The 27,819-nt window shown below is 40.5% G+C and overlaps 3 protein-coding genes across 3 annotated transcripts in view; 1 reads left to right on the forward strand and 2 right to left on the reverse strand.

The window, feature by feature from the left end:
- The window catches only part of kcnq1.2 (potassium voltage-gated channel, KQT-like subfamily, member 1.2), a 169,371-nt gene extending 163,972 nt beyond the window's left edge, over positions 1-5,399 (forward strand). The window contains exon 19 of the mRNA XM_053319246.1: positions 5,253-5,399. Within this exon, the coding sequence (XP_053175221.1) occupies positions 5,253-5,399 (147 nt within the window). The remainder of the gene's footprint in view (positions 1-5,252) is intronic.
- Positions 5,400-18,721: 13,322 nt separating this feature from the next.
- On the reverse strand, positions 18,722-21,809 carry cdkn1bb (cyclin-dependent kinase inhibitor 1Bb). Its single transcript, XM_053319549.1, has 3 exons — positions 21,026-21,809; positions 20,588-20,716; positions 18,722-19,023 (listed from the first exon to the last, which is right to left on the reverse strand). The coding sequence occupies exons 1-2, from the start codon at positions 21,462-21,464 to the stop codon at positions 20,601-20,603; spliced, it is 555 nt and encodes a 184-aa protein (XP_053175524.1). The 5' UTR covers positions 21,465-21,809; the 3' UTR covers positions 18,722-19,023; positions 20,588-20,600.
- Positions 21,810-22,963: 1,154 nt separating this feature from the next.
- On the reverse strand, positions 22,964-27,819 carry yars2 (tyrosyl-tRNA synthetase 2, mitochondrial). The gene is made up of 5 exons (XM_053319890.1): positions 27,041-27,819; positions 25,579-25,746; positions 25,130-25,285; positions 24,731-24,901; positions 22,964-23,847 (listed from the first exon to the last, which is right to left on the reverse strand). Exons 1-5 carry the CDS (start codon positions 27,817-27,819, stop codon positions 23,688-23,690), a joined length of 1,434 nt encoding a protein of 477 aa, XP_053175865.1. The 3' UTR covers positions 22,964-23,687.

Genomic DNA, 27,819 nt, shown 5'->3' on the forward strand with positions numbered 1-27,819 from the left:
CTTTGATGATATGACGTTTGTAAAAGGGATGACATTTTGGACTTAAATATGTTAAAATCTTTCTACATACTTACTGTGTTTCATCACAGCTTTAGAGCTGATCGTCTCCTTTTTTATTCTTGATAAAATTATTACCAAAATGAAATATAATTTTATTGAAACATTTTATATTTCATGATTGTGATCTAACTGTTTACAACAAAACAACACAAGATACCTTAAAGTATTAGTAAGCCACTCTTTTTGCAGTTGCTCAAGACATACTGAAGGAGGGTTTTTCTTTTTTCTTTTTTTGCATTTAAAACCTTGCTTTGTGATTCAAAAAGGCCCCAGTGGGATATTAAAGAATTCCTTTCCAATTGGAATGAACATTATGTGAGTCATGCTCGTGCTGTATGAGTAGACACAGTCATAACAAAGGTAAGAAAGAATGACGCTGTAAAATTGTCTGGTGTTACACAGGTTGAACCACCAGACCATTTGAGGTCACAGTGGTGGGAAAACACATTACATATTCATTACAGCATGCAAGGACAGTGACCTGCACAATTGTTTCCCTCTTGTCTTATCTCTCTTTCTGTCCAGGCTCTGTCTCCATTGTCTCATACGATTGAGAGCATTTCAATGACAGGAATCTTGTTTTGTTGAATAGTGCGGCCTGGTTGGACACAGATGCCAAGACATTCCTGGAGCTGGTAGTCTTTCCTTCTGGCAGCCCTGAACCTCTGTCTCTTCTACTCCACTCTTCTTTTTTTGCTCTCCGTTTCACTATTTACTTCTTTTCAAGGTAACTGTTAAAGGGAGAAAGCGGAAGAAGGGGAAGTTGTGTCTATTTATGAGCCCTTTTGTTTTTGTTTGTCTACGTGCTATATTTCTGAGTGTTGAATGTTCAAAGAATCTATCTGTTTAGTAACCTAGCCAGGTCTGTGCTATACAGTGTATGTAGTGGCCTTGTTCCCCCAGCTGAATAAGCCACACCGCTTCACAACACCTAATTACCATTCATTACATGTCAAGGCTACTACGCACTGCCTCATTCTACCTCATCCAGTATCTCATATTGCTTTTGCATGTCATGTCTCCATTTGTCAGTAATCATACGATGGTAGAATTTGGCAAGGATCAGAGAATGCAGCGATAGCAGCCCAAAGCTTTTCTTCAAGCTTAATAACTCCCCAACAGATGGCAGTGTGAATCGCTCTATCAGCACAGGCCTGCTTTTCAGGACTGTGTTAATTAAGGATCACTGTTCTACATGATATTCATGGTATAGCAGACACTCATACTTCTGTTGTCTTCCCTACATACAGGATGAAAAGTTATTGACTTATTGCGCTGAAGTTAACTAAAAAGTATGTTTAAACTGTACAATAGTGTGTATTCAATAAGCAGTATACATCCTATGACATATATGTATATGTATTTACTGTAAGTATTTTATGGCTGATGTGTTGTGCATCCTTTTACACACATTTCACACAGCTCAGCCTGAAAAAAGGGTTTCTCTATAAACTGTGGTGTCTTCAGTGGAATAAAAATATATAGCTTTGTTGGTTTGGACAATGCTTTATAGTAACATAGCCACCAGTGTCTCCAGCAGGACTTTTAAAGCAAACCCATGTCAAATCTGGATGTCTGATGTAAACTATGTCTGACATTTGCTGTTGTCTGTTCTTGTTTTAACACTGACTACCTTTATTGGCCTTTGTGCTGCAGTGCCTTGCAGGGGCAATAAAGTTGATGTTATCTGTCTTATTTTATCTTATCATGAATTTGGTTTAAATCTGCACCCCTGATGTAATTGAGTCAGAAAACATCCCTTTTGTAGAAAGTAACCACATCAGCTACAAACATAATTCATTGAGTTTTTCTTTTTAGAACATATTGTCAGCTAACCTGTTGACAGTTGATGTCAGTTGATAACTTTTACCCAGTGGTGTCCCTTCAGTTGTTTACTTACAGCTCTTTATTAGTTTTCCATCTCTCTTGTTTACACCTGTCCCTTCAGCTCTTTGGCCACAGGTAATGCCTTGACAAAGATACGGTCCTTTGTTTGCTCCATGTTTGTTTGTTGTTTGACACACAGACTACAACAAACAAGTGTGTTTACATGCTGTATGTGTATTGGTTTGTGTACTTGTATACTCTGGTGCTTGCTGCAGTGTACCAGATAAGAGACAGAGACTCCCAGGGGAGGGCAGGAAGGTGGTTCAGGAAGGGTGTTCCTGTGTGAACAGGAGCTCTGTGTCCTCCCCACCGCTGTCACCATACTTCATGTCTCCATGCAGGCTGAAATACAGGCCAAAGATCAAATATCCTGGAGATAATGTACCTGTGTTGCTTGTCAAAGCTTTTGTGGTGAATTAAAATTGTATTTAATATCCCCACACCTCACATCACTCATATAATATTTTCACTCATTTTATATGTTTTATATAATATTCTAGTTAGTGCTGAAATAGTTACCAAATATTGTGTGTGTGTGTGTGTGTGTATATATACATGTATATATATTTTTTTCAATCAATCAAATAATTATTTTAAAAAACGGATTAATTACTCACAGATATGCAGCTGCATATCTAATGATTCTTCAGGTATTTGGTGAATCTTCTATCTTCAGTTAACAGTTCTGTCCACATATTTGTGTGCTGTATTACACCTTCTCTGTTCTTTATTAAAGATGTAAGAGGCAGTCCAAAGGTTACACAACCTTGCAGATTCAGTACAATATATTCGTTCATGTTCTATTCATTCAGGAACACTGGAAAGAAAACGTTTTGCTTCTTTTTTTCAGACAAACTGTTGAAAAGGATTTGTGTACACCATGAGCTGATCACTTGGACTTGTATGAGCTTATAGTGACATACTGAAAAACGCTGGACACATGGACACATCTCTGTTTCTGAGTTGACTTGGCTGTCATCAGAAGGACTTTATCTAGGTTCATAGAAACCTCTCATGCCTGAGTGTCAGCTCTGCTTGTGACTGTTTCATGTGTTGTCTGTCAGTCAGAGCGAAGGTCGGGGACAGCTGGAGCATCACTTGTCACATGTGATCAACACATGTGATTAGGGATCACATGCATTCATATGACATAGTATTCACATACTTTTCACATTCACATGTACACATTACACAATGTAGACAAAATTAGAATTAAATTTGGCAAATTAATTTTAGTAAACCTTATATAAATTACACGAGTGACATATTTTATTATATACCAATTAGCAACACTTGTCTGGTCCATGGATGACAAGTTGTCACTTTATGTAATTTCCATCTTACAAAAGGCCAAAGTGTAGCTGCCTCAGTTGTAAACACTGCAAAATGATATAATGTAGCAAAAGGAAGACTCTCACAAATCATGTAAACATACAGTATGCCAAACACAGGAAGAAAGTGTATTTGCAAAGAGGATATTTGCATAAGAGACCATACAAACTGCGGCCTCAGTAATGACCACTGAGTTGAGTCTTAACCTTTAACAGACAGACTCAAATTTAAAAACTAAAAATACAAAATGTCTGTATCTCTAACTTCCTTCACTCTCACCTGCTTTTGATTCTCTCACTCATTTATTATCACACCATCGCTCTCATGCACCTTCAAACCTGGAGACGCATAAGTGGAGATGTAGTCTTGCAACACACAAACGCTCAGCCACCAGTGACACATTCATACGCACACACTTGCACAATCTCTCCCTCTCTCTTGCATTTCTTACCCACATCCAGGCCCAGAAAGCACGCACATACATATAGCCAGTGGTGATAAATAAATCTTGTGTGTTTGCAACACGTCTGTCTAATTATGTTTTTCTTGTCTCTTAGTGGGTCTCTTGGGCCTCTCCTTTCAGACACACAGCAGGAGGAATTCCTGATCCATTTTAAGCCCCAACGAGAATGTTGATAAGTCTGTAGATTACTGCCCAACATGTTTATGATAGCCTATTATTCTCTAAGCTTCATCCGGGTCCAGCGCGTGCTTCGTCTACTTAGCGAAACTATTTAGGTCATGGTACAATCTCTAGGGGAAACACAGTGAATGGGAAAATATCAGCAAACCTCAGCAAAAAGGATCAAAATAAAGTAATTCCTGACTTGTCATACTGTATATTTTAGACCAATCCACCATGTAATTAATGAAAAAAAAGTCAAGCAGCCAGCATACTTGACCATTACCTAAAGTTCAGTATATGTACTATTTCTAACTGTTGGTGCTCACCTTTTTTGTAGTAATGAAATCTACTGTAGATACTCGACTCATCTAAAAAATTGCCACAAAATCTAGGGTCTGTCAGACAATTTTCACAATGTTCAGTTGTTTATAAATTACATTCATTGGCTGGCTGTGATGTGATTTCATTCTTCTCTGTGGCATACTCTGATATTTCAGATTTATGCAGCCTATTATGGCTCATATTTCAACAACAATAATAGCTGCTAAATGTCCCGCTCTGCCATAAAAATGTCCGGGCCATCAGGCACACACACTAAAAGATGGGGAGAGAGAGGGGCCATACCCTTAAGCCTATGAAAATGCCATTGATGTTAACTATCTGACTGTGTCCTGCCAGAAATACCGCAGTTGGGCCGGAGTTGTTCGCTATCAGCGTCTGGTAGAGACAGGAGTCTGAATCTGTCTGGTCTGCCTGTTGCGTGAGATCTTATGGCTCTTTGATGTGCTTTGCTGTTTAGGCTTTGATTTACGAAGCGCCATCTTTATCATTTTCCCTGGTTTCTTGAAGCCATTGGAGCCATCAGACGATATTGGTTTGTGTGTGTTCATGCTGAGTAAGTACCTCTGGAGGGATAACTAGATAAGTACAGAGGTAAAACCAAGGCCAAGGCTGTGAAGTCTTAGGAAATCCCTTTGAAGTTACAAAACTATGTGCAATAAGTTCGTGTACCTCCTTTTTTGTGGTTGAGTGTGTTCATGAGGGTGTGTACGTATGCAGATGTCCTCACTGTATTTGCATGTCTCCAAACAGTCTGTTGTCTGTTTACCTCCAACACTCAGGTGGAGCCATTCATCTGTAGTTGCACTGTGGTTAGACTGTCTCTATTGTGTAAGACACCTGTGTTTACATTTGGGAGAGTATGTAAAGAACAGCGGCCTTCATGTATGTGTGTGCGTGTGAGTGTCTGCCGCCTTGTCAGGGATCATATAGCTCGACAGCTTTTGTAATGACAGGTTATAGCTGGTAAAACAAACCCGTTTGTCTTTTGTTATTTTGTTGAATCCAGGTCCATCAGATGGACAAGAAAATGGACTCAGTCCTGAAGATCCTGAGAGATCAGTTCCTGCCCAAGCCGGAGCTGACGTCAAAGCCCTCCATCCGCAGGGTGACCATCCAGAAACGCATGGAGACCAGCTTGGACGAGGGGCCCTGATGTTATACAGGGTATGATGTTGTCATCAGCAGAGGACACGTAAAGGAGCAGGAGTTCATGAAAAAAAAGCCTGGCCCTCTCAATGGGGTTCAGCCTGCAAATAATAAGGGGACTCAGTCTTCCGAACTCTTCTCCCTTTCTTCCTTTCGCAGTCACTAATTTTCTCATTGATTTTTGACCCTTCATAAGAGAACAACTTGAAAACTACTTGTCTACTTGGTGTTGCACTGCTCTGGGACATGAGGGCAAAAGAAGCACTGAGAATTGGACTCATGGTGTAGAGAGAAGGCTGACTGACCTCTTCCTTCTAATGATTGTTGACCCTTTTGGGGTATTTTTCGTTGTTTAAATGTAGCTTTCCTTTCTAGACTAGCACTGTAGGCCCTTAGCCTTCCCCAACAGCACATAGTCATTCAAGCAGTGACACAGTGCATTAATTTATTTCACTATTAGCCTCATAATCAGATGATGTTAATTTATGTGTGGCCTGTCACTGAGCTTCATTCCTCTACTCCAAATATTATTCCAAAGGTAACTAACCCCGTAATGAAGTCGTAATGCAATCAAAGCACTGAAGTTCCCCAAAGACACAGAGTAAAAATGAGAGTCCAGCCATGGCAGAGGCATTCCTCAAATCCTTCTGATTATCTTGGCACCATCCACACCCAGTACACAACAGGGTTATTTCCATAGCCACATATCCATCTAGCCTAACTGTACTTGGGCTGCGGCGGGTGTTTGTTAGTAGTGATCAAATAACACGAGGAGGGAAGGGCTTTGCCCTGCGTTAGGGACCGGAAGGCTGGAGTAAAAGAAACGGGACTTGAGAAATGTGTCTGGGGTGGGTTGGTGGGCTAACGTGGTGCTGATTTATAGTTAGACTGAAGCTAATAAAAATAGCCAAACAGCTGTGACAGGGCCCAGTGCCATGTTATAGGAATACAGTCAGAGGTTATGGCATGGTCTCTCAGTTTTCATAAGTATATCAATTCCAAACTCTATTAGAAGCACCACTCCTCCCACCACCACCAGGACTCTGCTTAATATCCTCTATTACCATCTTCAGGGGGCTCACACTGCTGTGTGTAATTTGAAATAAATTTGCCCCATTATAGCTCTGATTATTTTTTCTCTCCTGAGCTAATTAAGTGCTGAATTCCTGGTAAGGGGAGATTACTCACTGTGAGCGACTAATGAAAAGAAACACTGGAAAATGTGCAGAATTTAAACAGTAAGCTTTGAGGAGCAGGCACGCTAATTCTGTGTGAAAGGTTTGGAAATATCAGGCACTGAGAGCACACGTTTAGAGTAAAAAGACAATGCTCTCACTTTGTTCCCGTACTCATTGTATTTATCTGACAGAACGTTGAGGCATGTAGGAAGTAGAAAATAGAAAATAACTCAACTATGTAGCTACTGTATAAAAGGCCTCCCATAATTATAGCATGCACATTCCTAAAAAGGCGGATGCACACACAAAAGAGGGGTGAACAAGGGAAAGGGAAAGAAGAGAGGCTTTCTCCTTGCACGAGCATAGATTTTCATATTTTTGCGGTGGTTATAAATTAGCTATTATTTATCTTCTATCAAAGTGGTTGCATTTTAAAAGGACTCTAATTTTGTGAAACACCTTGATACATATCTGCCTGCCTGTCTGTTGTCCTGTACAGTTTTATAAGAATTGTAAATAGAAACATTGCCTTATTGTACTGTATTTATTATCATGCGGAAAGTTCAACCTAGAACATGTTGACTTGTTACAGTGATGAAAAACACAGAAAGTGAGGCTCCTGTTCTACAGATGGATGGAAATGATTGTAAATGATATTCGCGCACACCCTCTGCACTGTAGCTCTGCTGTAAATAATAAAACTCCATTTCATTACACTCTGGCCTGCTCTCTTGGCTTTGGAGGAATTTGATTACCAGCTCATCTATTCCATAATTTGCTTTCATTGGAGGATGAAACTTGTCTTACAGTTTTTCTGAGACGTTAGTTCAAATCCTGAGAGGAGCTGCGTCAAGGTAAGCCATGGAGCCGGAGTTTCCATCCAAATAAAATCTCCTCAATCTCCTCAACTTCACTAAATTCCTTTTATACTGCAATCACCACGAATGGGGAAGAGGAAGAAAAAATAACACATTCACCGCGCCTACTTTGAACTTCAATATTCCATAACCCATTGAGCGAGGCATGCAGAGGAAAAAGAGAATACGTCTCATATTACCACTCAATTATATTTGCCTTCAAAGGCCAAAAAATACTGGGGATGTCCCAAGATCAGCACGGTCCAGCGCCGAGAGAGAGGGGAGGAAGGAGGGAGGGTCGTCCCGAGGGAGGGCAGGCAGGAGTGAAAGAGAAAGGAGGAGGAGAGGCAGGAGGAGGACAGCAGGAGCATAAGTGAGCTGGAGAAGAGAGCAAAGCCATTTTCAATTAGCCAGAGAGACTACATGGGCCAGAGGGCCGCAGTGCTCAGCTGCCTTTTGTCCTCTGGTTTCTATCACTGTTGGGGGATTTTGGCAGGGACAGAGAGAGAGAGCGAAGAAGAGAAAGAGAGACCCCATGGCTACCTCCGTCTGCATAGGCCGCTCTGTGTCGCCCCGTGCTCCTCTTTCATCTCAAGACTAGACAGAGAGAAGAGAGAGACTCTCACTTCAAAAGACAGTTTGATCTCAGAAGTACACAGGAGCACAACCTAAAAGAGGATCTAAGGAAGCAGTTAAAAGGAGAATATAAGGGCCACACTGTCACAGATGCTGGACAGTGAAATCTGCCTATCCTAGAATCTATGCAGAGGAGGAACCCATGCTAGGTCATGTTGTCTTTGATCTTGCCACCTTAGCCACACTCAGAGTAGAAGAGGACTGCAGCTGAAAATAGGCTGGTGTGACATATAAATTATAATGCAAATAAATAATTAACTGACAAAATGCCAAATTTCTATAAGAGTGGCATTAGTTTGCCTTAACATTGTCCAGGTTTGTAAAGAAAAGAAAATGCCAACAGACTGAGGTGTTGACAACCCTATCAAATTACTGGGAATCATTTTACTTCATACATTTTAAAATATGACCTAATAACAGTATAAAATTACATTTAAAAAATTGCAGTTTATGGTATCACTGTGTACATTTGTGTCTGTCAGTATCTTTTATTGATATTATCAGTGCCGGTCCTGGCCTCCCTGGGGCCCTAAGCACAATTCTGCTAAGGGGCCCTGACCCATGAGCCAGCTGCCATGTAAACCATTTATTTAATTTGCCACACAATCACACCTGATACACCAGTGTTCCCGCTACAATCCTCCCTCTTTTAAAATGGTTTGCACCATCTGTCATACTAAGAATAAGTAGACCTATACACAACAGAATGACGTTTAAACAATATTTATTGAATATAAGAAATATAAAATGTGAACAAATATTCAAACAAGTGATCTGATCATACATTATTATTAATATTATCAGTTTCATCAATATTTCGTTCACTACATATAAAATAAAATATATAATATAAAATAGACTTTATACCATAGCTTGGCTGAATATTCTGTTCTTATTTACTGTGAGAGATCCATATTGCCTAACTATTAACTAATTAACATTTTAAAATCAATATTTAACCAATAGTCATTGCTGCAATCCATTGCTTGCAATATCCTTCTTTAGTCCAAAGTTGTTACTAACTTAAGTTAACCTGGACTGAGAATAGATCATTGTCATTGTTTTAAAATTATGTACAACTTATTTTTATGCACTTCATATCAAATAAGCCTATTCTCCAGAGCACAGATGTTGCTTGATGCAGTTGATGAGTTTTACTTCTATTCAAGGTGCAAGCGTGCTAGTAGATGCACACAAATGCACCTTTCTTTCCAAGCTGCAATTCAGGAACAAACACAGTTGCTTGTTCGCGTTCATCAAATAAATACAGTGTATCCTCAAGTAGTTTTGGCCATTTTTTGCTCTCCTCACATTTTTACTCACTGTGTGTCCTGTACCTCTAGCGAGCAGTACAAGTAGGAAGAACCCAAGATGTCTTATTGTGCAGTATAACACTGTTATAATGTAATAAATCATAAAAAACAGAAGTTGAATTACTTGAATTCTTCTAAATTATTTTTAAGAAACAACAACAACAACAACAGGAATCTCTACTTTGTCACAATGCAATACAAACAATTTACATTTTCCCTCTCTTCACCAATCATTTTTCAATTCTATCTCTTTTTATTTTTTATACTATTACAGCAAATGTGGCAAAATTGATCATCAATGGGACATAAAAAGTGGGGACCTTTTCGGACGCGCGGGACCCTACACAGCCTGCGTAGTCTGTATATAGGCAGGACCGGCTCTGGATACTATCACTGGTGTCTTCCAAGATTGATTCAAATTCTACATATAGTGACTTTAAACTAGCTTAAAGATTAACAACCATTATTAATAGTTTTTAATTATGAACAATGCTTAAAGTAATATGAATAATTGTATTTTATTTATTTATTTTACATTTTACATTGCATTATCAAGCCATGAAGAGAAATGAAGCATCAAAAGAGCTGCGTTATTTCCAGAGAGCAAAAGCAAGCTTTAGATGAACAAAGGCATGTTTTGTTTGTCATGTTGGGCTGCTGGAGTACTGTTAAGGCACCAGGACACTTCATCAGAACACCTTTCTTGCATCAGAATTGCTGGGCTGTGTCCAACAATTTCTATAACCTTCCAAAATTGACAATCCAACATTGAGAAAGTGAGCAGGGCCTGAACATCTCTCCCCTGCTCACTTTTTCCATTTGCTATATGACCATTTCTGGCTCTTATAGTGTGAGTGCCTGACAAGAGAATCAGGAAATGTGTACCATTATCTTCATATACAGAATATTGTCATGTCTCCTCCCTCACCGTGACAACAGGATTTTCACACATCCTGGGTTATGGCCATTTAAAACAGCTATAAACACTTATACCTTCCATCATATGAATAAGAATAAGTTCTTCATAGACTAGCCCTTTGGCTTCAGCAACCAGGAGTCTATGGCTAACACCATGTACCCATGACGGCCTTGGTCTGTCACATATCTCCTTCCCCATATTGCTCCCCATAAAAAAAAAAAAACATCTCATGTGACAAAAAAAAAAAAGAAGCCAAACAGGCTCAGCTGGGAGGCTGTGGCTGGTAAACGGGTGGTAGCTGTCAGGCTATGCGGCCGTGCCTGGCCATCGTGGGGGTGCTTGGAGGCCACCTGTCTTGTGAGGCCCAGGCTGTAGAGGCCCAGCAGTGCTATATGAAAGCAGATATGAGTCAACAGGTGCGTTTGCATGCACATGTGTGTGTGTTTGTTCTGTACCAACCCAGATTGTGACAAACAATGTTAGCAGCAGCTGATGCCAGCCACTCTGTTAGGAGTCATCCCTAAATAGCTGAGGCTAGCAGTTGCCTGGAGGACAGTTGTTGCAGCTCCCTGCCCTACCCTGCATCTCTTTATCATAGAATACTTGACATTCTCAGTTTTGTTACAGTTTACTCTGATTGACTTAGTCCAGCTCAGATCCATAATAAAACACCCAATAAACACACACCTGTGGTCCCATTAGAGTCAAGTATGAATGTGCTACCAAAACAAAGATAAAATACCCAGCTTATACAGGAACTGAACTAAATTGCTTGAATGAATAACATTGAGTTAGCATTTTAGAGTTATTGGCAAATGGAAAAATAATCATGAAGCATTTACATAATTTTCATGATTATGATGGGCAGCTTGGTATGGAAGTATATTTTCAAGGTTCAACTTGAGCAACAAGAGAAATGCTATTGATGTTGCACTTAATAGCACCTCTACGAAGTCAAAATCACAGTTGAGCCCTCCTATTACTTAAGTATTAACTTGGTTTCCATGGTTTCCTTATGGGAAATGCAGTGGTAAAGTTCCTGAGCTTAAATGGCCCCACAGTACCTAGGCCTCATTTGCAGGGCCCTCTGAGTCCCCTTATTCCCAATGCAGACAACTGATTTTCTATGCAGCTTTCACAATAGCAACAGATACAGTACGACCTTAGACCTCTTCTCTGTTTGGTCCGAGCGGGGCAACATCACCCCATGGGATAATAAATCAACCAAAGGCCAGGAGGTTAGATTGACCCCCTGTGACCTTTGGCCTTACGAGATTTTCCTTAGCCATATGTCGGTGGCCCACCATGCGCCCCCCAACTCCTCATGACCAGAAGAAAGATCAGCAGCCAAGAACAACAGCACAAACCGGCAACGTTCAGATCCAAAGATCCGTCTGAGCTGCTCAGTTTCATATCCTGGGTCCAGCCAGCCATAGAAACCCCACCCAGGGCTGGCTATGTTAAGTGTGACTGCTGCTAATGTGTTGTTACGGCTGCTGCAGATTTGAGCGGAGGTCCAGGCACACTTTGAGGAGGGGTACGAGGTGCCGTAGAGGGTGCAAAGAGAGGCTGACTGGGGGCTGCCTATATAGGTCATATTATTGGGGACTTTTCCCCCCAGACAGGGAGAGAATTCCTGGCTAGAAACTGGAAGGACTTCAGTGGTGTGCTGGGGTTTGGCCAGCCGAGGCAGAATGTTAGGCATGGTGGACAGCTGCACCACAGAGCTACTGTAAGAGAGAGAGGGGGGCTGTTATTGCAAAACAACACAGAAGTGATATATGGTATAACCCTTTAATGTCTGATGTGATGTTTGCATTTTTTAAAAATATTTTAAATCAGAAAAGGGAAGTGAAAACAGAGCATTCGGTGTTGGATTACTTGAAAAACTCAGCATGCAGTTCTGTTTAATTTGGTTTCACTATTACTACTAATTACACGCTGCACTAGTTCTGAGAAGTGACATATGAGGTGAGACAGTATAGACACAAATTTCTGTCTATTCAGCAGCTTCAACAGAAATCCCTATCAACATCTAATCTGTTATTCACTGTACTTTTTTCAACTAAATCAGGAGAGTAACGGGTCCTATGTGTGCAATGCAAAAAAAAAGCATCTTTAGATTTGATACCTGCTTCCACTCAGTTAAATGTGCTCGGCAAGGCAGCTCAAAATCCCCAAAACAGCAACACCGTAATCTACAGTGAGTGAAAATTGAAAACAGAGTGAAAAATTGAATATTGGGAAGCCAATGGACCACATCCACGGCTGTCCAAAAGCAGAGGTGGGTTTCATATGGTGAAGAGTCTGCTTTTCTCATCAAGCCCTGTGTTGGAGAACATGTTCACTCATTCTTATGGCAGGAATCTTTTCAACACCAGAACTGAGGACCGTGCAGCACAGAGGCCCCATGAGTCTCCTGATGAGGGCAGCAGAAGCAGGACAAAAAAAAAAGAAAAGAAAGAGAGCCAAAAAGAAAGTTAGAAACAAGTCTGGGTATATTCATATGAAATGTGGGCTGCTTTATTGCTCATGAAAAGTGGAAAGTTGATGCATTTCTGGGACTGATCCAAACAACGCTGAAGACAATTTTCCATTCTGTGTCATTTGAATCAATGGTGTTCCCTTGTCATTGGATCAGACATTATGGCAGGGTGGCTCAGTGGATGGGATGTAATATGATGTATACTGTGGTAAGTGTTATAAGAATTCTTTTTGACTGATTAGATTATTTATATGTTACAAAATGTTGCATCATATGGAAATATTTTGTATCACGTCAAATTCACATTACATCCTATAACACCCATACTGTCATCACCATCATCATCATTGATGTGGAAAAGGCCCTATGCTAGTTTATGTACAGTTATGTTACAGAAATGAGTCTGTGATAAATTAAATCTTCCACTCATACAATATTAAAATGATTGATGGAGATATGCAGGTAAAAGCCAAAAACACAAGAAACAAAGCACTCATGTACACAATATACCTTGCACTGAAAAACTGTCTCTAGCACAGGCACCTATTCATACAAACACACACACATGCTCACAGAGGAACCCCCATCAGTGAAACGATTGTATACAGGAGCCTGACCCCAAAAGGTCAAATGCATCAGGTTAAGTATCAGTGTGTTTGAATAGTGGTTGGAAGCAATTTCATTGTTTAGTCAATTCAAAGAAAATTAATTGACAGCAAATAAGATGATTGATTTAATCAATACAAAAACTAGCTGATTTCTTGTTTTACATCAGTGTAAATTGTACTTTGGTATTTTGACAAAATAAGCAATTTTGAAGATGTCACCTGAAAACTTGTGATGAGGGTGATTTTTGAATATTTTCTCACATTAAAAATGCAAATCAGCAGTTGCAGACATAATTTATCTGTGTATTTTATCTATTTATGACATTTAAGGAAAGATTCACACAGTAAGATTGACAATAAGAGAGTCCTGGCCAAGAAAAACAAAGTGAGTCTATCTGCTCTAAGCAGATGTTTTAGCTGGGAGCACTGCCTCTGTTTGTCAGCCAAATGCATCTAAACGCATCCCTGAGCATTCCTGATGGGATTACTGAGCCAGGTACCATTCACTGGTCAGGAGTGAGCGAGAGAGGGATAGAGCGAGATAGAAGACAGAATGAGTAAGAGTGAGCATGCAGCATAGTCTGCTTGTTTTCACGTCTCGCACTGTATGCTTGAGCTGATTTGCCTTGATAAAAGATAAAGGCTCTTTGATAGGCTGCAGGTGCGCTGCTTTAATGAGCATTACCACCACCCCCACCCCCACCCCCACCCCTCTTGCTTCCCTGCTAAAACGCACCACAGACGCACATCTGCACATCTGTCATTCGATGCTCTGCAGCATCTCCCTAACCTCTCCTCCCCCACCTCCCTGCCTGTCACTCATCCACAAACTCTCACATACGTACATATCTTGCACGCTCTACACATCACACACCGTAGCATTTGAGGAACCAAAGCGATGTCAGTGCATTTGCTGTTCAATGAAATACTTTTCCTGTATTGATACAGCTTGCCTGGCTCACTGAATCCAATGAGCTGTCCAAAAAAACATCCAAACCCCACCCACCGGGGGCATTCCAGGCAGGCTTAAACAAACGCTCAAAGAAATGGAAAAATGAATTTAAAAAAATACAGTAATATAGATGCAGTTTGGCCTGCTCACAGCTGTTAGAGACACACTGGAGAAAGAAAGAAACAGGAAGAAAGACAGAGAGAGATGTTAGGTGTTTGTGGGCACTTGCTTTCCCCTCATTCAGGGCCTAGGGTGCCAAGGGAATAGCTTGATGACGTGGGTTGTGGCCTGGGCAGGAAACATGGGGAGGAACTTGTGGCTTTATATTAAGTGCTGGGGCGGTTAACAGGAAAAGATAACCTGTTTCTGTTGATATAGCAAGGAAGTGTGAATTCTTGGCACATGCGAGATGTCGCAGAGAGGAACAGAACGACGATGCCTTCCACGTCTCTGATAGACTGGCTTACTGGAATTTCCTCGAGTTCACTGTGGTTTTGTTTGGGTGGCTGTGATGGAGTGCCGGAGTGTTACAGGAATGCTTTCAGGGACATTCCTGCTGTAACAGAAAAGGTGTTTCTTATGCAAGGAGAGATACTATTGCATCATAGCAGCCATGCAGTTTTATCTATGACCTGTTAAATGATTGACCTTGTTGCCAGTGGTCATTTTTAAGGTGCAAACAAATAGTTTAGTTTAAGCAGTGTTGTAAATCAGTTGTGTAAAATGAGTTGTTTAGAAAGTACTCAGTGCAAATAAAATGAGTCATTATCTTTAAAGGGGTTAAATGAAAGCCAATCACAGTATGATAAAAATGTCCCATAGATATCTTGCTTGAAGTTTCTATTTCTAAATGGTATCAGAAAATATGATGTATAATTATAAGAAAATGTGTCACTCTTTCACAAGCAATAGCCTACATCATTTTGGTATTGACTATGTGTTACTATTATATCAGTGTTGTGAGAGTATACCTCCCTTTGCCTGAAGAAATAAGAAAATGTCCTGTTGCACTTTTTGACACGAGACACACATTATTGTACACCATGTGCTAACTGCATTAATACAAATATTGCTTTGGTAAAATGCTGTATGCATTGCCCTCTGCAGCTATGCACTGCTGTCTCACACCCGCACCCACACACGCCAGAATTATTACACTACACTTATTACACTACCTAAAATTCTAATTTCTGATAAGCTTACCAATAAGCTTATAATTATTGTACACTATTTCCTGTCCGTCTTGTGTGCAACCTAAATTTTCTCACTGACTGAACCACAATTTGCTTCTATTTAATATTTATTTTCAACAAAAATCTTAAAGTGTTTAATTGTAAAATAAATAAATAAAATGTATCTGTAATTGCCTTAATTACATTAAAAATATTACATTTAAAACCAAAGTTGCTTGTATGTGTTACTAATTTTGAAAATAATTTCCAGAGTGATGTGAAATTCCCATGAAAAATAGTGCACACTTGTAATGTAAATCAAGAATTGCAGACTGACTGAAACACACACATCCTTCTCTTCTCCTCCATTCAATCGATCAGTCAGCCAAACTGACACCAAGTCAGCCATTCAGTCAGTTAGTCAGCCAGCAAGCCACCTCGTCAAGCAGTCAGTCAGACACCCAGTCAGTCAGTCAGACTGCTGTTTGGGCAGGGTGGAGGCTCGTAGACGGGCCCTTTGTCTGAGCAGAGAAGCCCCAGACACAACAGTGGCCGGCCCAGGCCCCTCACAATGGCCCTCCACACAAAGGCCCACACACTGGGACAATGGGCAGGGCTCAGAGTGGGGGTGGACGGCTGAGTTGAGGTTACCCACCTGCACACTTCAGGACCGGACCCCCCACCCCCCCTCTCTCTCCCCGCACACACACAAGCAAACCCCTCCACCCCTCATCTCAACCCATCCATCCTGCATTAGAGAGCTGCTGCAGGTGTCTTCCTGTGTTGGTGGTATGAGGAGGAAGCAGGGAGATACTGTGCAATATAAGCTCTAATTTGGGTTTCGCAACAGAAGATGTGCCATGACAGAGACTGAGACACGTGTGTAGTAAAATAACCACAGGCCAAACCATCTAGTCATGGATAGGGCTCTGCTGTTAGTATACATTACTCACCATATGAAATTTTTATGTAAAAGAAAAAAAAATCCATTACATCAAACATGGCCTTATCTTTAAACAGTTGTTTTATTGCCAGTATTATAATTCTCTACTAAAAAACAATTGTATGAATTTATTTGAAAATATAATTCATGCAATACAATAAATATATTTTTAGAACATTAATTCTTAGTGATGCATATAACTAAGATGTACAAAAATACACTTCCTAAGTTCCACCACATAAAACATTAAAACATTAGCAAAAATGTCTTTTTCTGCAATTGCATAAAATGTGTGTGTAACCCAGGAACACATTTAGGATGACAATATAATTTAAAATACACCAGTCAAGACACAGAGAGCACAATTGCTCTTTCTCTCTCTCTCTCTCCCACACACACACACACACACACACACACACACACACACACACACACACACACACACACTTACTTACTTACACTCACTCCAACACACTCACACACACAAACAGAAACATATAAGCTTTGTAAGAAACCAGTGAATAGTAAAAAAAAAAAAAAGTTAAAATCTCAGTATCTTACCTTTCAGTTTAGGATCGTATTTTGAGCTCAAAGGAGTTTCATTTTGTTCCATGATAAGTTACTGAATGTTACTGGCTGCAACAAGTGGTCTGCTTTCCTCACACTCCTTTTGATTGGATAACCAAAGTGCCAATCATCAGCCCGCTCAAAATGCTGCTGGATTCATATTGGGAGTGTCACTCCATTGCACCAAGATGCCTCGATGCACAGAAATCCATTCACACAGCTGCTGCTGCTGCACACTCACAGGCTTGTTATGGACATAGTCTTTTTTTTCTTTTCTTTTCTGATTTTTTTGCAGCTATTTTCTTACAAGTTAACATTTTTTCAGCTTCACATAACAGAAGAATTGAACATAGTGTGTGTGATGGTGAATTTACACTAGGTGGAAAAAGCAACCACAAACCAGAGATTTAGTTTTATCTTTTTAATTGATTGCAACACATTTTATAACCACACATTACAAAATGCACATCAAATATTTTATCAGGCTCAGTTTGCAACCTTATTGATAAGAAAAAAAAACTACCAAAAATATGCTTTTACAAAATAAGACAATTATAATAAAGTAAATGCCACTTTGGATAACCGTAATCAAAAACCCATTTTTTATTCTACATTAAAAAAGCTTGACATAAATAAGTTAGTATAATTTCTCAGTGTTTTTACAAAATTATGTACATAGGTACATTGTAAAGATTTACACAAATACACAGGCATGGTGACTGCATCTCTGAGACAAGCTGTTTCCTCTCCTCATCCAGCTGTACATTGGTCTCTTTGAATAGAACCCACACTTTAAGCAAATAAAGGGAAGCTTTTAGATGCTCACATTTGCATCCTCAGCAGGCTAACAACATTGGTGAAAAAAAAAAGTACAAACAAAAATATAGATTTAAGTCTAGGTTATCACAAAGTAATACAATGTGAAGTCAATTAAGGAGCACTGGCAACCATACTGAAGCAACCATGTATTTGGTATTGTAGGACATTCAACCCATTTCAGAAAACCTCCTCTCTGCAGAACAGTAAGGCTGTCGAAACAATAGGAATACAGTCAACAAGAGGATGAATTTACACAACACAACCTGTGCAGTTTGTATGGTCTTTGTCCTTCAATATCTGAGTACCTCACAACTCCAGAGGAAATCAATCCCACCATTACAAATGTGGCTGTAAGGTGTGCAGGAGAACTTGAGAAAAACTAAAAAAAAATATCATATTCCAGGATTCAACTGATGCTAAAAGCATCTCTATCACAAAATAAATACTGGGTGATGATAAGATATTCCTTACAGAAATATTACTTTTTTTCTGTGTTGATTTCCTGGGGAAATAGATGTAATAGGAGAACCTGCACTTTGTGACACTGAAATGACCAGAGGAAGGAAAAAATAATAAAAAAAACAAACAGATGAGCTACATTTGTACCGTTCTTCACTGCTGAGTTAGGAAGATGACGGAGTGAAGAGACACTGTTAAGAAACTGTAAGAAGCCATGATTTTGTGTTTAAAAAAAAAATCGTAGCAGTTAGGGACTGTGTCAAAGTCACACTGCCTTTTAGAAAAAACAAAAAAACAACCCCCCTCCCCCCCCAAAAAAAACCAACAGCATTTTGGAAACATTTATCAAACTACACTGCAATTCTTCAAGTCAAATCAAAATTCACACCTTTTTACATAAAGGATTTGTTTTCAAATCATAATGTTTTCTTATGTGCTACATATGGAGAGAAATATAATATATATTTATTTACACACAGGTAGTAAAAAAAGGAGCAAAAAAGGAAATCAAACCTAATTGCACACTGCTACATTGACTGCTTTTAGAGGCAGTAACTTTAATTGAGTGCCACAACTTTAGTGTTTCTATTCAGTGCTTCAACAGCGTCCTCCCCCGTCTTCAGGAGAGTTGATATGTTTCTGATGCTGTGTAGTTCCTCTTCCGAAAAAAAATCGGCCAACACTGAGGTTTCCCCATGTAAAAGGGGAAATACGTCTTCGGCTCTGTGGGGCAAATCAGATAAAAAAAATAAATTAATTAAAAAATAAAAAATCAGAGAGGTTGCAAGATAAAGACTAATGTTTGACACTGAGCATCATGCAGCAACATACAAAGTCTTTTTTTTTTTTTTTTTTAAATCAAGAAAGTTAAGAGAAGAGAGACTGGACAGAACAATTGTGCAGTGTTCACCTAAAAACATGGAAAATATAAGGTTCAGTGGTCCATCTGACGAATAGGGGAGGAGGGCAAACTTGCAAACAAAGTGTGCACAAATAAAGTGACAATACACTAACACCACTCCAGCAGCTGTTGTTCTGCCAGTATTGTTCCATAGCTATCACAGGAAAAAAATAGTGGGACTTATTTTACATCTGCACTTGTATTGTCTTGAATAATATATGATAATTATCCACATTAATTATTTTACTAGGTGACCACTATAGGGCCAAAACAACAACTAGGAAGCATGATAAGAGAAATCTGATATTCAAGACAACCTCACTCTTTTTTTCCCCTCCACATAAAAAACATAATCTGTACTTTTTTTTGCCTATTAGATATGTGTACCTGCCCTAAAAATGTTTGTTTCCAACCAAAAAAAAGAACAAACTAAAAAAAGGTTAAGATAGGTGGTTATCCTCCCCCTGCCTCCACACAGCCCTGACAGTTCACATCCTGCCACTACAACTGTGCACTTTTTGTGTCTTTTTGGCCAACAAGCTCACACTCGATTTCAGACCTGCACACTCTCCACCGGCAGACACAGATGTGTGTGTGTGTGTGTGTGTGTGAGTCTCTCTCTCTCTCTCTCTCTGTGTGTGCGTGTTGTAACATTAGTGTGCAGAGTGTATGCAGCACACACACACACACACACACACACACACACACACACTTGAGACCGGCCCCTTCCCGTCCCTGCTCTGCTGTGCGCTGAGGGCAGTGGCTGCTGACGTGTTACTACTACACTGTTGTTCAGCGCTTGTTTACAGTTTAGTCGGAAACTCGGGCTCGCCGTGGCAGCGGCTGTAGTAAAAGGTGTAAATGCACTGCCACCGCTTCTCTATTCTACTTTACTCTCACCTCACACCGTTCACACAGCATCGACACACAGTTTGAGTGCAAAAAAATAAAAAATAAAAATGAAAAAAATACAATTGAAAGATTTGGTGAAATCTAGCAGCTGCAGAATTGACCCCCCCCCCCTCCCCTTTAACTACTATTACTACTACAAGTTCAACTAAATGAATGGAGCACCATGACAACGCCTTTCAAGAGCACACACGAAAATACATATCTTGGCTACCAAAGCAGCACAGTTGTGTAAAATTTAAATTTTAAGTGCACATGGTTTGCATTAACATTTCCACCTGACAGTATAGATATGATATAACGAGATTAAAAATGGGGTATTTCCCTAAATGAACGCTAGCAAACAACAGCTGGGAGAGGAGGGGTGTAGACTGCATTTTAAGCCCTCCAGTTAGACTTGCATCAAGTATAAGCTCAACAAAGTGACACATTTTGCAAAAGTTGCACCAACGTCAAAAAAAAAAAAAAGATGCTTACCGTCGTCTCGTCCTCACGTTTGCCTCTTAGGACTGGTCTTTCTGGGTGTGTGTTCTGCAGAGTGGCTCAGGCTCGGACAGCTAACCTCCTCTGAGCTGGTGTGTGACCTCTTACTTTGGGCCGAGGGGTCTGCAAAAGCAAAGTTCACTGTCAGTCAAAAAAAAAAAGAAAAAGAAAAAAAGAGGGGGAAATAACCACAAAAAAGGTCGTATTTAACTGTTGTGCTGCATGCTCGACCACCCCTCAAGATGCACATTTTTTTTTCATTTTTGCTCCAATTTCAGAGCTTATTAAAAATTATTTTCGGTGCACTTCAGGCTGTTGAGCGAAATGCCACCACTGGCACTGAAATGTTGCATTTTGCTCCAGCCTTGACTTGCCTGTTAAAACACAAATGGGTGAAAATGAGCGATCATTTTTTGTTGCATATCAAAGTACCGTGACATGCAGGTCTTTTCCTCATCCCGGTGCACTGCTCCGTGCACTCCATCTGCCCGTCAGACCTCTCGGTGTCGCTCGGAGCCACCACAACACAGTTATGATTCCCGTTTAGATCCACATTGTTATTCCCAGCGGAGCAGACGCCCTTCTCCCTCCGAGGCTGCCTGCTGTAGAAATCCGGGACGTCTCTACAATCCACTAATTCCCACTCCAGCCTGCCGTGGGCCAGCGGCGTGTGATTAGCGAAGTCGAAGCCCCACTTGGCGGAGGCAGCCTCGTCCATCTCCCGCAGATGTCCCTTTAAATCCCTCTTTAACTCTTCGTGATCCACCGAGCCGAAGAGGCTTCTGCAGGCTGACGGTTTCGGGTGATCCGACACCCGGGGGTCCGTCCGCTCCAGCGTCGGGCTCCCGTTTGAAAGTCGAACATCTGACATTTTCCACCAAAGAAAGATATTTTTTTTCAAACAGCCGGGAGCGTCCAGGTTTTACAAGAAAAAAACCCCCAAAAAACAACACACACATACACACACACACATACACACATACACACACACACACACGCACAGCTCAAATACAACGACTATCTCCTCGTCGCTGAGCAAGATCCAAAACAAGCGTAAAACGATTTATGCCATGCAGACGTCGAGCTGGAAACGGTAGCGGCCGCGGCGTTTTCAAGCCGAGAGTCGTCTCCACGGATCATCTAAACACAGTGCAGAGGAACTGAAGCCGCTCTGTCAGTTTCGTCCCGTAGTGAGAGAAACTGCAGACAAACCTTCTCAGTACCCAATATGGCGATTGAGAGATGTACTTGGGATTGAGAGGGGAGGTTGACTCGGGGGGCTGGGGGTGGGAGGTGGTGGGGAGGGAAAAATGATTGACACACAGAGCTATTTAAATACGAAGACCTGCCGCTCATTGGTCCAAGCATCTTAAGCCCGCCCACTCTCTTAAGGTGGACCGGCTGTGTCGCTTGCAGGCTTGCAACATCCAGGAAGTCTGGGCATTACAGTAAATCCCAAATTTTATTTTTTTACTGAGAAGTGTATCAATTTCTTAGTAAAACACAATCATCTAGAAAGTAAAAATGAATTCCTGCACATCCTCAAAAAAAGTTTCAATTTAGGGGTGGTTTCATTTTCGTTTCATAAAGCATACTTAATAAACATGCAGCAGTGTACACTTGTTTTCCTCTTACACTCTTTTTCAGCTACCAAATTTGACAAAATTTAATTTTAATTAGGGATGAAAGCTGCAGACAAATTGAAATATCAATTAGCAGAGCTGCACAATGTCATTTTTTAAAAGTACACTGCAATAGCAAGAAACGGGTCAATTTCAGAGTCAAGTTCAAGATGTCATCATGATTTTTTCAATTTAGACCAAGCTTCTCTGCAAAGAAACCGAGGACAGAAGGAGACCCTATTTTCTGTCTTGATCCTGATATATTTTAAAATACTAAATTTAAATTTGATGGCACAACAAATCTGGCTCCACAAAGATTTGAAAAAAAAGTTGTTGAGGTATTTGTTCATTTTCAAATAAATAAGAAAATTAATTACTTAAACATTCCACCTTTACGGAGATGACATTTCTGAAAATACAACTCATCTCAGAGATGTGGGCCCTCAGTTTAAGCAGGTACCCCCCCCCCCCCCCCCCCCCCCTCATATCAAAGTTATGAAGTGATTGCAGAAAAAGGAAACAAACAAAAAAAAAAACAGCCTGTAAACTGGTCAAAAGTGCAACTCTACAACTTCCTATTTCCACCCATTCTCCTGAGCTGAGTGAGGTAAATTAAGGTCAGCACACAAACAAGACCCTCACCTCATCTACACCAGCCCCTAAGAAGACAATAACTAAAAAGCCACGCACATATCCACATCCAGGAGCCTGTAAATGCATAAATACATAAATCCAAAAATGAATGATGGACAAAGACCCTGGGAACTCAAATTTAGAAATAGTCATTTACACCACAATGAAAATGTTATACTTGTAGGAAAATTCTATTAGCAATTTTGAAAACAATATTCTACCAATGGAAGAATTAAATTTATGTAACCTAAAGACAACCTACAAGCTAATTTGTTTGCTTTGAAATGTACCAAATATTTCTTTCTTTTCTTTCTGATACACTTTACACCATCCACCACTAAGACTGAAAAAACAGCCACATGACGACAGCTGCTGGCCTCGTCTCCACACCAAATTGAAGGAAACATGATTTGCCTAAAATAGAACCTGAAGCTGTTTGCGAGAAATGATGCAATTTAATTTTACTGAGAGCAATTATTTACCTATGGGGTCACAGCAGGCTATGTGGTGCAGCTGTGGCGGCCTGCAGCACCACCATTATAGCTGGGACAATGCTGCCCCCTAGTGTACATTTGGCAAGAGCTAAACGGCAAGTTGAATGTCAGCAGGCAACAATCTTTATATGAAATTCTTTTAATACCATAGCTTTATATAAACATCAAATCTGTACATGTACATAATTTATATGACAACCAGAGGCAATCACTTGGAGTTCAGGCTGTGCCAAAAACCCTGTACATTTCATAAATACCAGTCCGTCCACGTGTCCTCACTGACCCTGCCAAGGTGTAGTTGCCCTACCTTCCCACCGAGTCCATCACAGTAAACTGGAGGCAGCTTCAAAGACTGAGCCACTTGATTATGTAGAAGTTCTTCTTGCCCACTCTGAGCAGGCTAAGTCCATTAGACAGGATGTGGAGTTTGGGGATGAGAACCTGCTCTGGTTTCTCTGTTCGGTTGTGGTTGATCCATACTGCTCCCTCTGAAACCATCCGATACCTGCACACAGATATTTAAATGGTCAGGTAGTACAGAATTTCATATTCATCACCCTGTCTGAAAAAGTCAGGACACTGCTTTGCATTTTAGCACCTAGTGTAACATTATTGATACAAAATGATAGAAATTCAAACCCATCTAACAAATTATACTGATCATCTTTTGGGTACCAGTATCCTCACACTACTGCTACGAAAATATGTGGTACTGCAAACAATCCTGTTGTCTCCTGGAATAATTCATGTGCATGAACTAAAACAAGTAATTGATTAAGTGATTACATGACTGACAAAAAATGAATCACCGACAAATTTGATAATTGCTTAATCATTTATGCCAAATTTAGCTGGTTCCAGCTTTTAAATGTGAAGATTTACTACATTTATAGCATTACAAACTGAATATCTTTTAAAGTGTTGATCATAAAAATAATAATAATTTGAATATGTCATCAAGGGCTCTTTAAACACATGATAAACATACTTCTTAGTATTTTACTTTTCACAAGAAATTGATAAAAGGCATCTTAACCCTACTTGCAAAAAACACTCAGATTATCATATAAATTGTGTCTTCATTCAAGATTTGTGCTGCCACTCCAATGCAATGCTGGTGTATAGAATTGCATTTGTGCAATTGTGAATTTGTGGTGCTAAAAACGAGCAAAAACGACATCAGCTTCAATGTGCATGGCCTGATACAATAAGAATGTAAATGAGAAAATATGTTTTTGAAACTGGGTGGACAGACCCTTTAACTTTAATTCATCCATACAGGAGCACAGATTAATATCATTAATGGAGTTTTAAAAAATATTTTTGGTAAGTTTTAGTAGCTTCCACACTGGAACTTAAATTAGTAAAAACAGGGATGGAGCGCTCACCCTCTGGGTCCTTCAGGGATGGCATTGACCTTGCGACAGGCGTCTATCACAGTTGTTCCTGGCTCCAACAGCATCTCATGGAAGGGAGCCTCCCTGAAGAGTTCCTGCAACTCCTCGTCACTCATTTCCTCCAAGGCCTGCACGCTGCTGTTGTACAGCGCATTGGTACATCTGCAATGATGATATTAAATATGACTGTACTGCTCTGTGCACTCTTCTGGCTTGTCCTCTCCGCAGAGTCTACAGGTAACAGAGTCCTGTTCAATTCTACAATTTAATGAGTCTGTCAAATCTCCCTTAAAAATAGGGTTAACAGAATTATTAAAAATCTGAAAAATTATATAATTATTAAACATACATAGTGAGCATGATATGTAGTTAAACAAGTCTCATTCTGACCTCTTAGCGCTCTCGAGGCCCTCCTTTCCATGCACTAGTTTTGTAACCTCTGCAGCCAGGCGTTTATGTGCAAGGCGTTTGCCTGGATCCTCTGTCTGCTGCTCCATCAGTCGCTCCACCTCCGCCAGAGGCATGAAGGTGAACAGCCTGAGGTACCTGCAGAGTGACCACATAAAGCTGAGCCTCTCATTACAGTCTACAGGTACTAGTTTTTAGCAGTTGATATATATGTCTCTTGTTGGCCTTATTGATAATTTCCTGTAATTTGAGTTTTATATACAGCTGACTGGCCAAAATAACTGGATGTAGATTAACTAGGACACTATGGTATAATAATACCATACCTGTTAATTAATATGTGACAATCAGATTAGGTGATGAGATTAAAACATCCATCTTTCTTTCTTTTGATACAGAAAAGCTGCCAACTCAGCTTCATCTTCACTTACTGTCCAACATTGGCATCAGGTTGCCTGAGAAAGAACTGATAGAGCTCAAAGGGAGATGTTTTGTCTCTGTTTAGCCACACTGCGTTCCCTGCCGTTTTCCCCAGCTTGTCCCCAACAGAGCTGGTCACCAGTGGGATGGTCAGTCCATACACCTCCTCACCACTGACTCTGGAGAGGAATCAAGAGTTATTATCCAAGAAGAGTCATGTCTGGCATAAGTAATTAAGAAATGACAAGTGGATTTGTTGACATTGCTGATTTGCTGGTATCTTTTAGCATGCCTGATCATAGTGTGGGCACTAATTCAGCATTCAGTGGGATTAAATAGGGACATGATGATTATACCATGTCATGTTTTGTTAAATTTTGTCCTAATGTATGATTTCAAGCAAAATGTAATTTATTTAAAAAAAAGGCCTATCACAGAACAATATTAGCGTACATGTCTGATACTATAGACTGTATATACATATGGACCTCATGATAGCTTCCGAAAAGTGAAGCCAAAACATCTTGATTACCCCCTGGTGGCTGGCTGCATTATAGATCATAAGTCCCTCTATGTTAGGGGATGGGACATAAGTCAAAAAAAGAAAAAAGTACACGTCAAAGACGATTTCTATCATTTTACGTGGTTCTTATCACACTGATGTTTGTCCAAGTGCAACTATTTCTGATAATTTTGTTTTTAATGAGTTATTTGAGGATATAAAAAGGGAGTGTGACATTATGATTGACAGCTGTGACAGTCGCTCTCAAACCTCCATCAGGCAGCTGGTGAGGAGGGGGCTCGACCATCATCTCGCTGCCTGACTCTAATGCGCACACTCAGATTTCAAATGATGTAAGTTATATAAGCTGTATTTTTGGTTCCTTTTTCCATTTAAGTTTAATATAAAAGGACATATGTATTTTGTTGTTTTTTATTTATTTATAATTGTAAAATTCTCAATGAAGTTTGCATTTTTGGTGCACTGATGTCATTTTTTAAAATAAAGTTCATTATTAAACTGTAAAGTACCATGTCACCATTACCACTGGCACAAGTGTTTGATAACCACATTTGAGGGATCACTGCAAAAATGTGTGTACATGTATATATTGTGTTTATATAAGATTATTGGTCGATAAATCGATATTGTAATGTTTACTCCCTAAAATCCAGTATTGGTCAAGCTCTACATACAGCTGCTTCTACTTGAAGCGTCAGTGGACATGCCTACTTGATTTACATGATTTGACCATAGACTGTAGGATTTGACTCATGGCCAACCATCAAATGACCCAGCTGATGGGTGCTTTGGAGCTGAACCTCACATGAGCTTGTTCTGATTACAGTCACATTTTCTGACATGATGCGACATATTTAAAATTACCAGAATTGTCAACGAGGTTTGGTACAGAGCTCTCCCTCTTCTCTTTAGTGCAGAAAACAGATCAGCTAAGTGGGATGGACATTTACTTGTGAATGAACTCGTGGCCAGACATCATATTGCCCAGCTGGTCGTTGCCTCCGAGCTGAATCTTGCAGCCATATATTTGGTTCAGATGGTGAAAATCATAAGCCTGGAACACCTGGTAGGTAAACTCTGTCAGGCTCATACCGTCTTCACTCTTCAGCCTAGACTGCACACTGTGGCGGCTGAGCATGGTGCCCATCCTGAAGTGTCTACCGGCCTCTGACAGAAACTGCACCACACCCCAGTCCTTGTACCAGCTCAGGTTGTTAAGTACTGTCACTGTGCCCAGCTTCCTGGAGCCATCGTGGAAGTACATTTCGTGGTTGGCGAATATAGTCTGGATGCTCTCTCGGATGCTGCGGGTGTTTGCCTCCGCTGCGTCCTGGGACAGCCGCTCCCGCTCGCTCGTTTTCCCGCTCGGGTCTCCGATTTGTGCCGTAGCCCCTCCGAGCACAGCGAGGACGTGGTGGCCAGCGCTACGGAAGTGCAGGAGGCCGATGATAGCGAGCAGGTTGCCCACATGGAGGCTGTCAGCCGTGGGGTCAAAGCCGCAGTAAACAGTCTGAGCACCGGACTTGAGCAGCCGAGGGAGCTGATCCTGGGCTGAGCTTTCGGGGAAGGAGTCCTTCAGCACACCGCGTTTGTTTAAGGTGAACAGCAGTCCGTTGTATACAGTAGCAGAACAGTGAAATGTAGACCGGAGTGTGAGGCGCAAACTCGGGAGAATACAGGACCTACGCTGCGTTACAGAGCGCCAGGTCCTTGCTATGGATGTAGCCAT

The sequence above is a fragment of the Scomber japonicus genome, chromosome 5 (assembly GCF_027409825.1).
Source record: "Scomber japonicus isolate fScoJap1 chromosome 5, fScoJap1.pri, whole genome shotgun sequence".
NCBI lineage: Eukaryota > Metazoa > Chordata > Actinopteri > Scombriformes > Scombridae > Scomber > Scomber japonicus.

Excerpts from the sequence above, each read along its gene's own strand:
- cdkn1bb (XM_053319549.1), bottom strand. The coding sequence starts at position 21,464 with ATGTCAGATGTTCGACTTTCAAACGGGAGCCCGACGCTGGAGCGGACG. Across the intron at positions 20,717-21,025 it reads GAAAAGACCTGCATGTCACG|ACCCCTCGGCCCAAAGTAAG; the intron begins GTACTTTGATAT and ends TTGCTTTTGCAG.
- yars2 (XM_053319890.1), bottom strand. The coding sequence starts at position 27,819 with ATGGCTACATCCATAGCAAGGACCTGGCGCTCTGTAACGCAGCGTAGG. Across the intron at positions 24,902-25,129 it reads GGCCTCGAGAGCGCTAAGAG|ATGTACCAATGCGCTGTACA; the intron begins GTCAGAATGAGA and ends TCATCATTGCAG. Across the intron at positions 23,848-24,730 it reads ATCCCTGAAGGACCCAGAGG|GTATCGGATGGTTTCAGAGG; the intron begins GTGAGCGCTCCA and ends ATCTGTGTGCAG.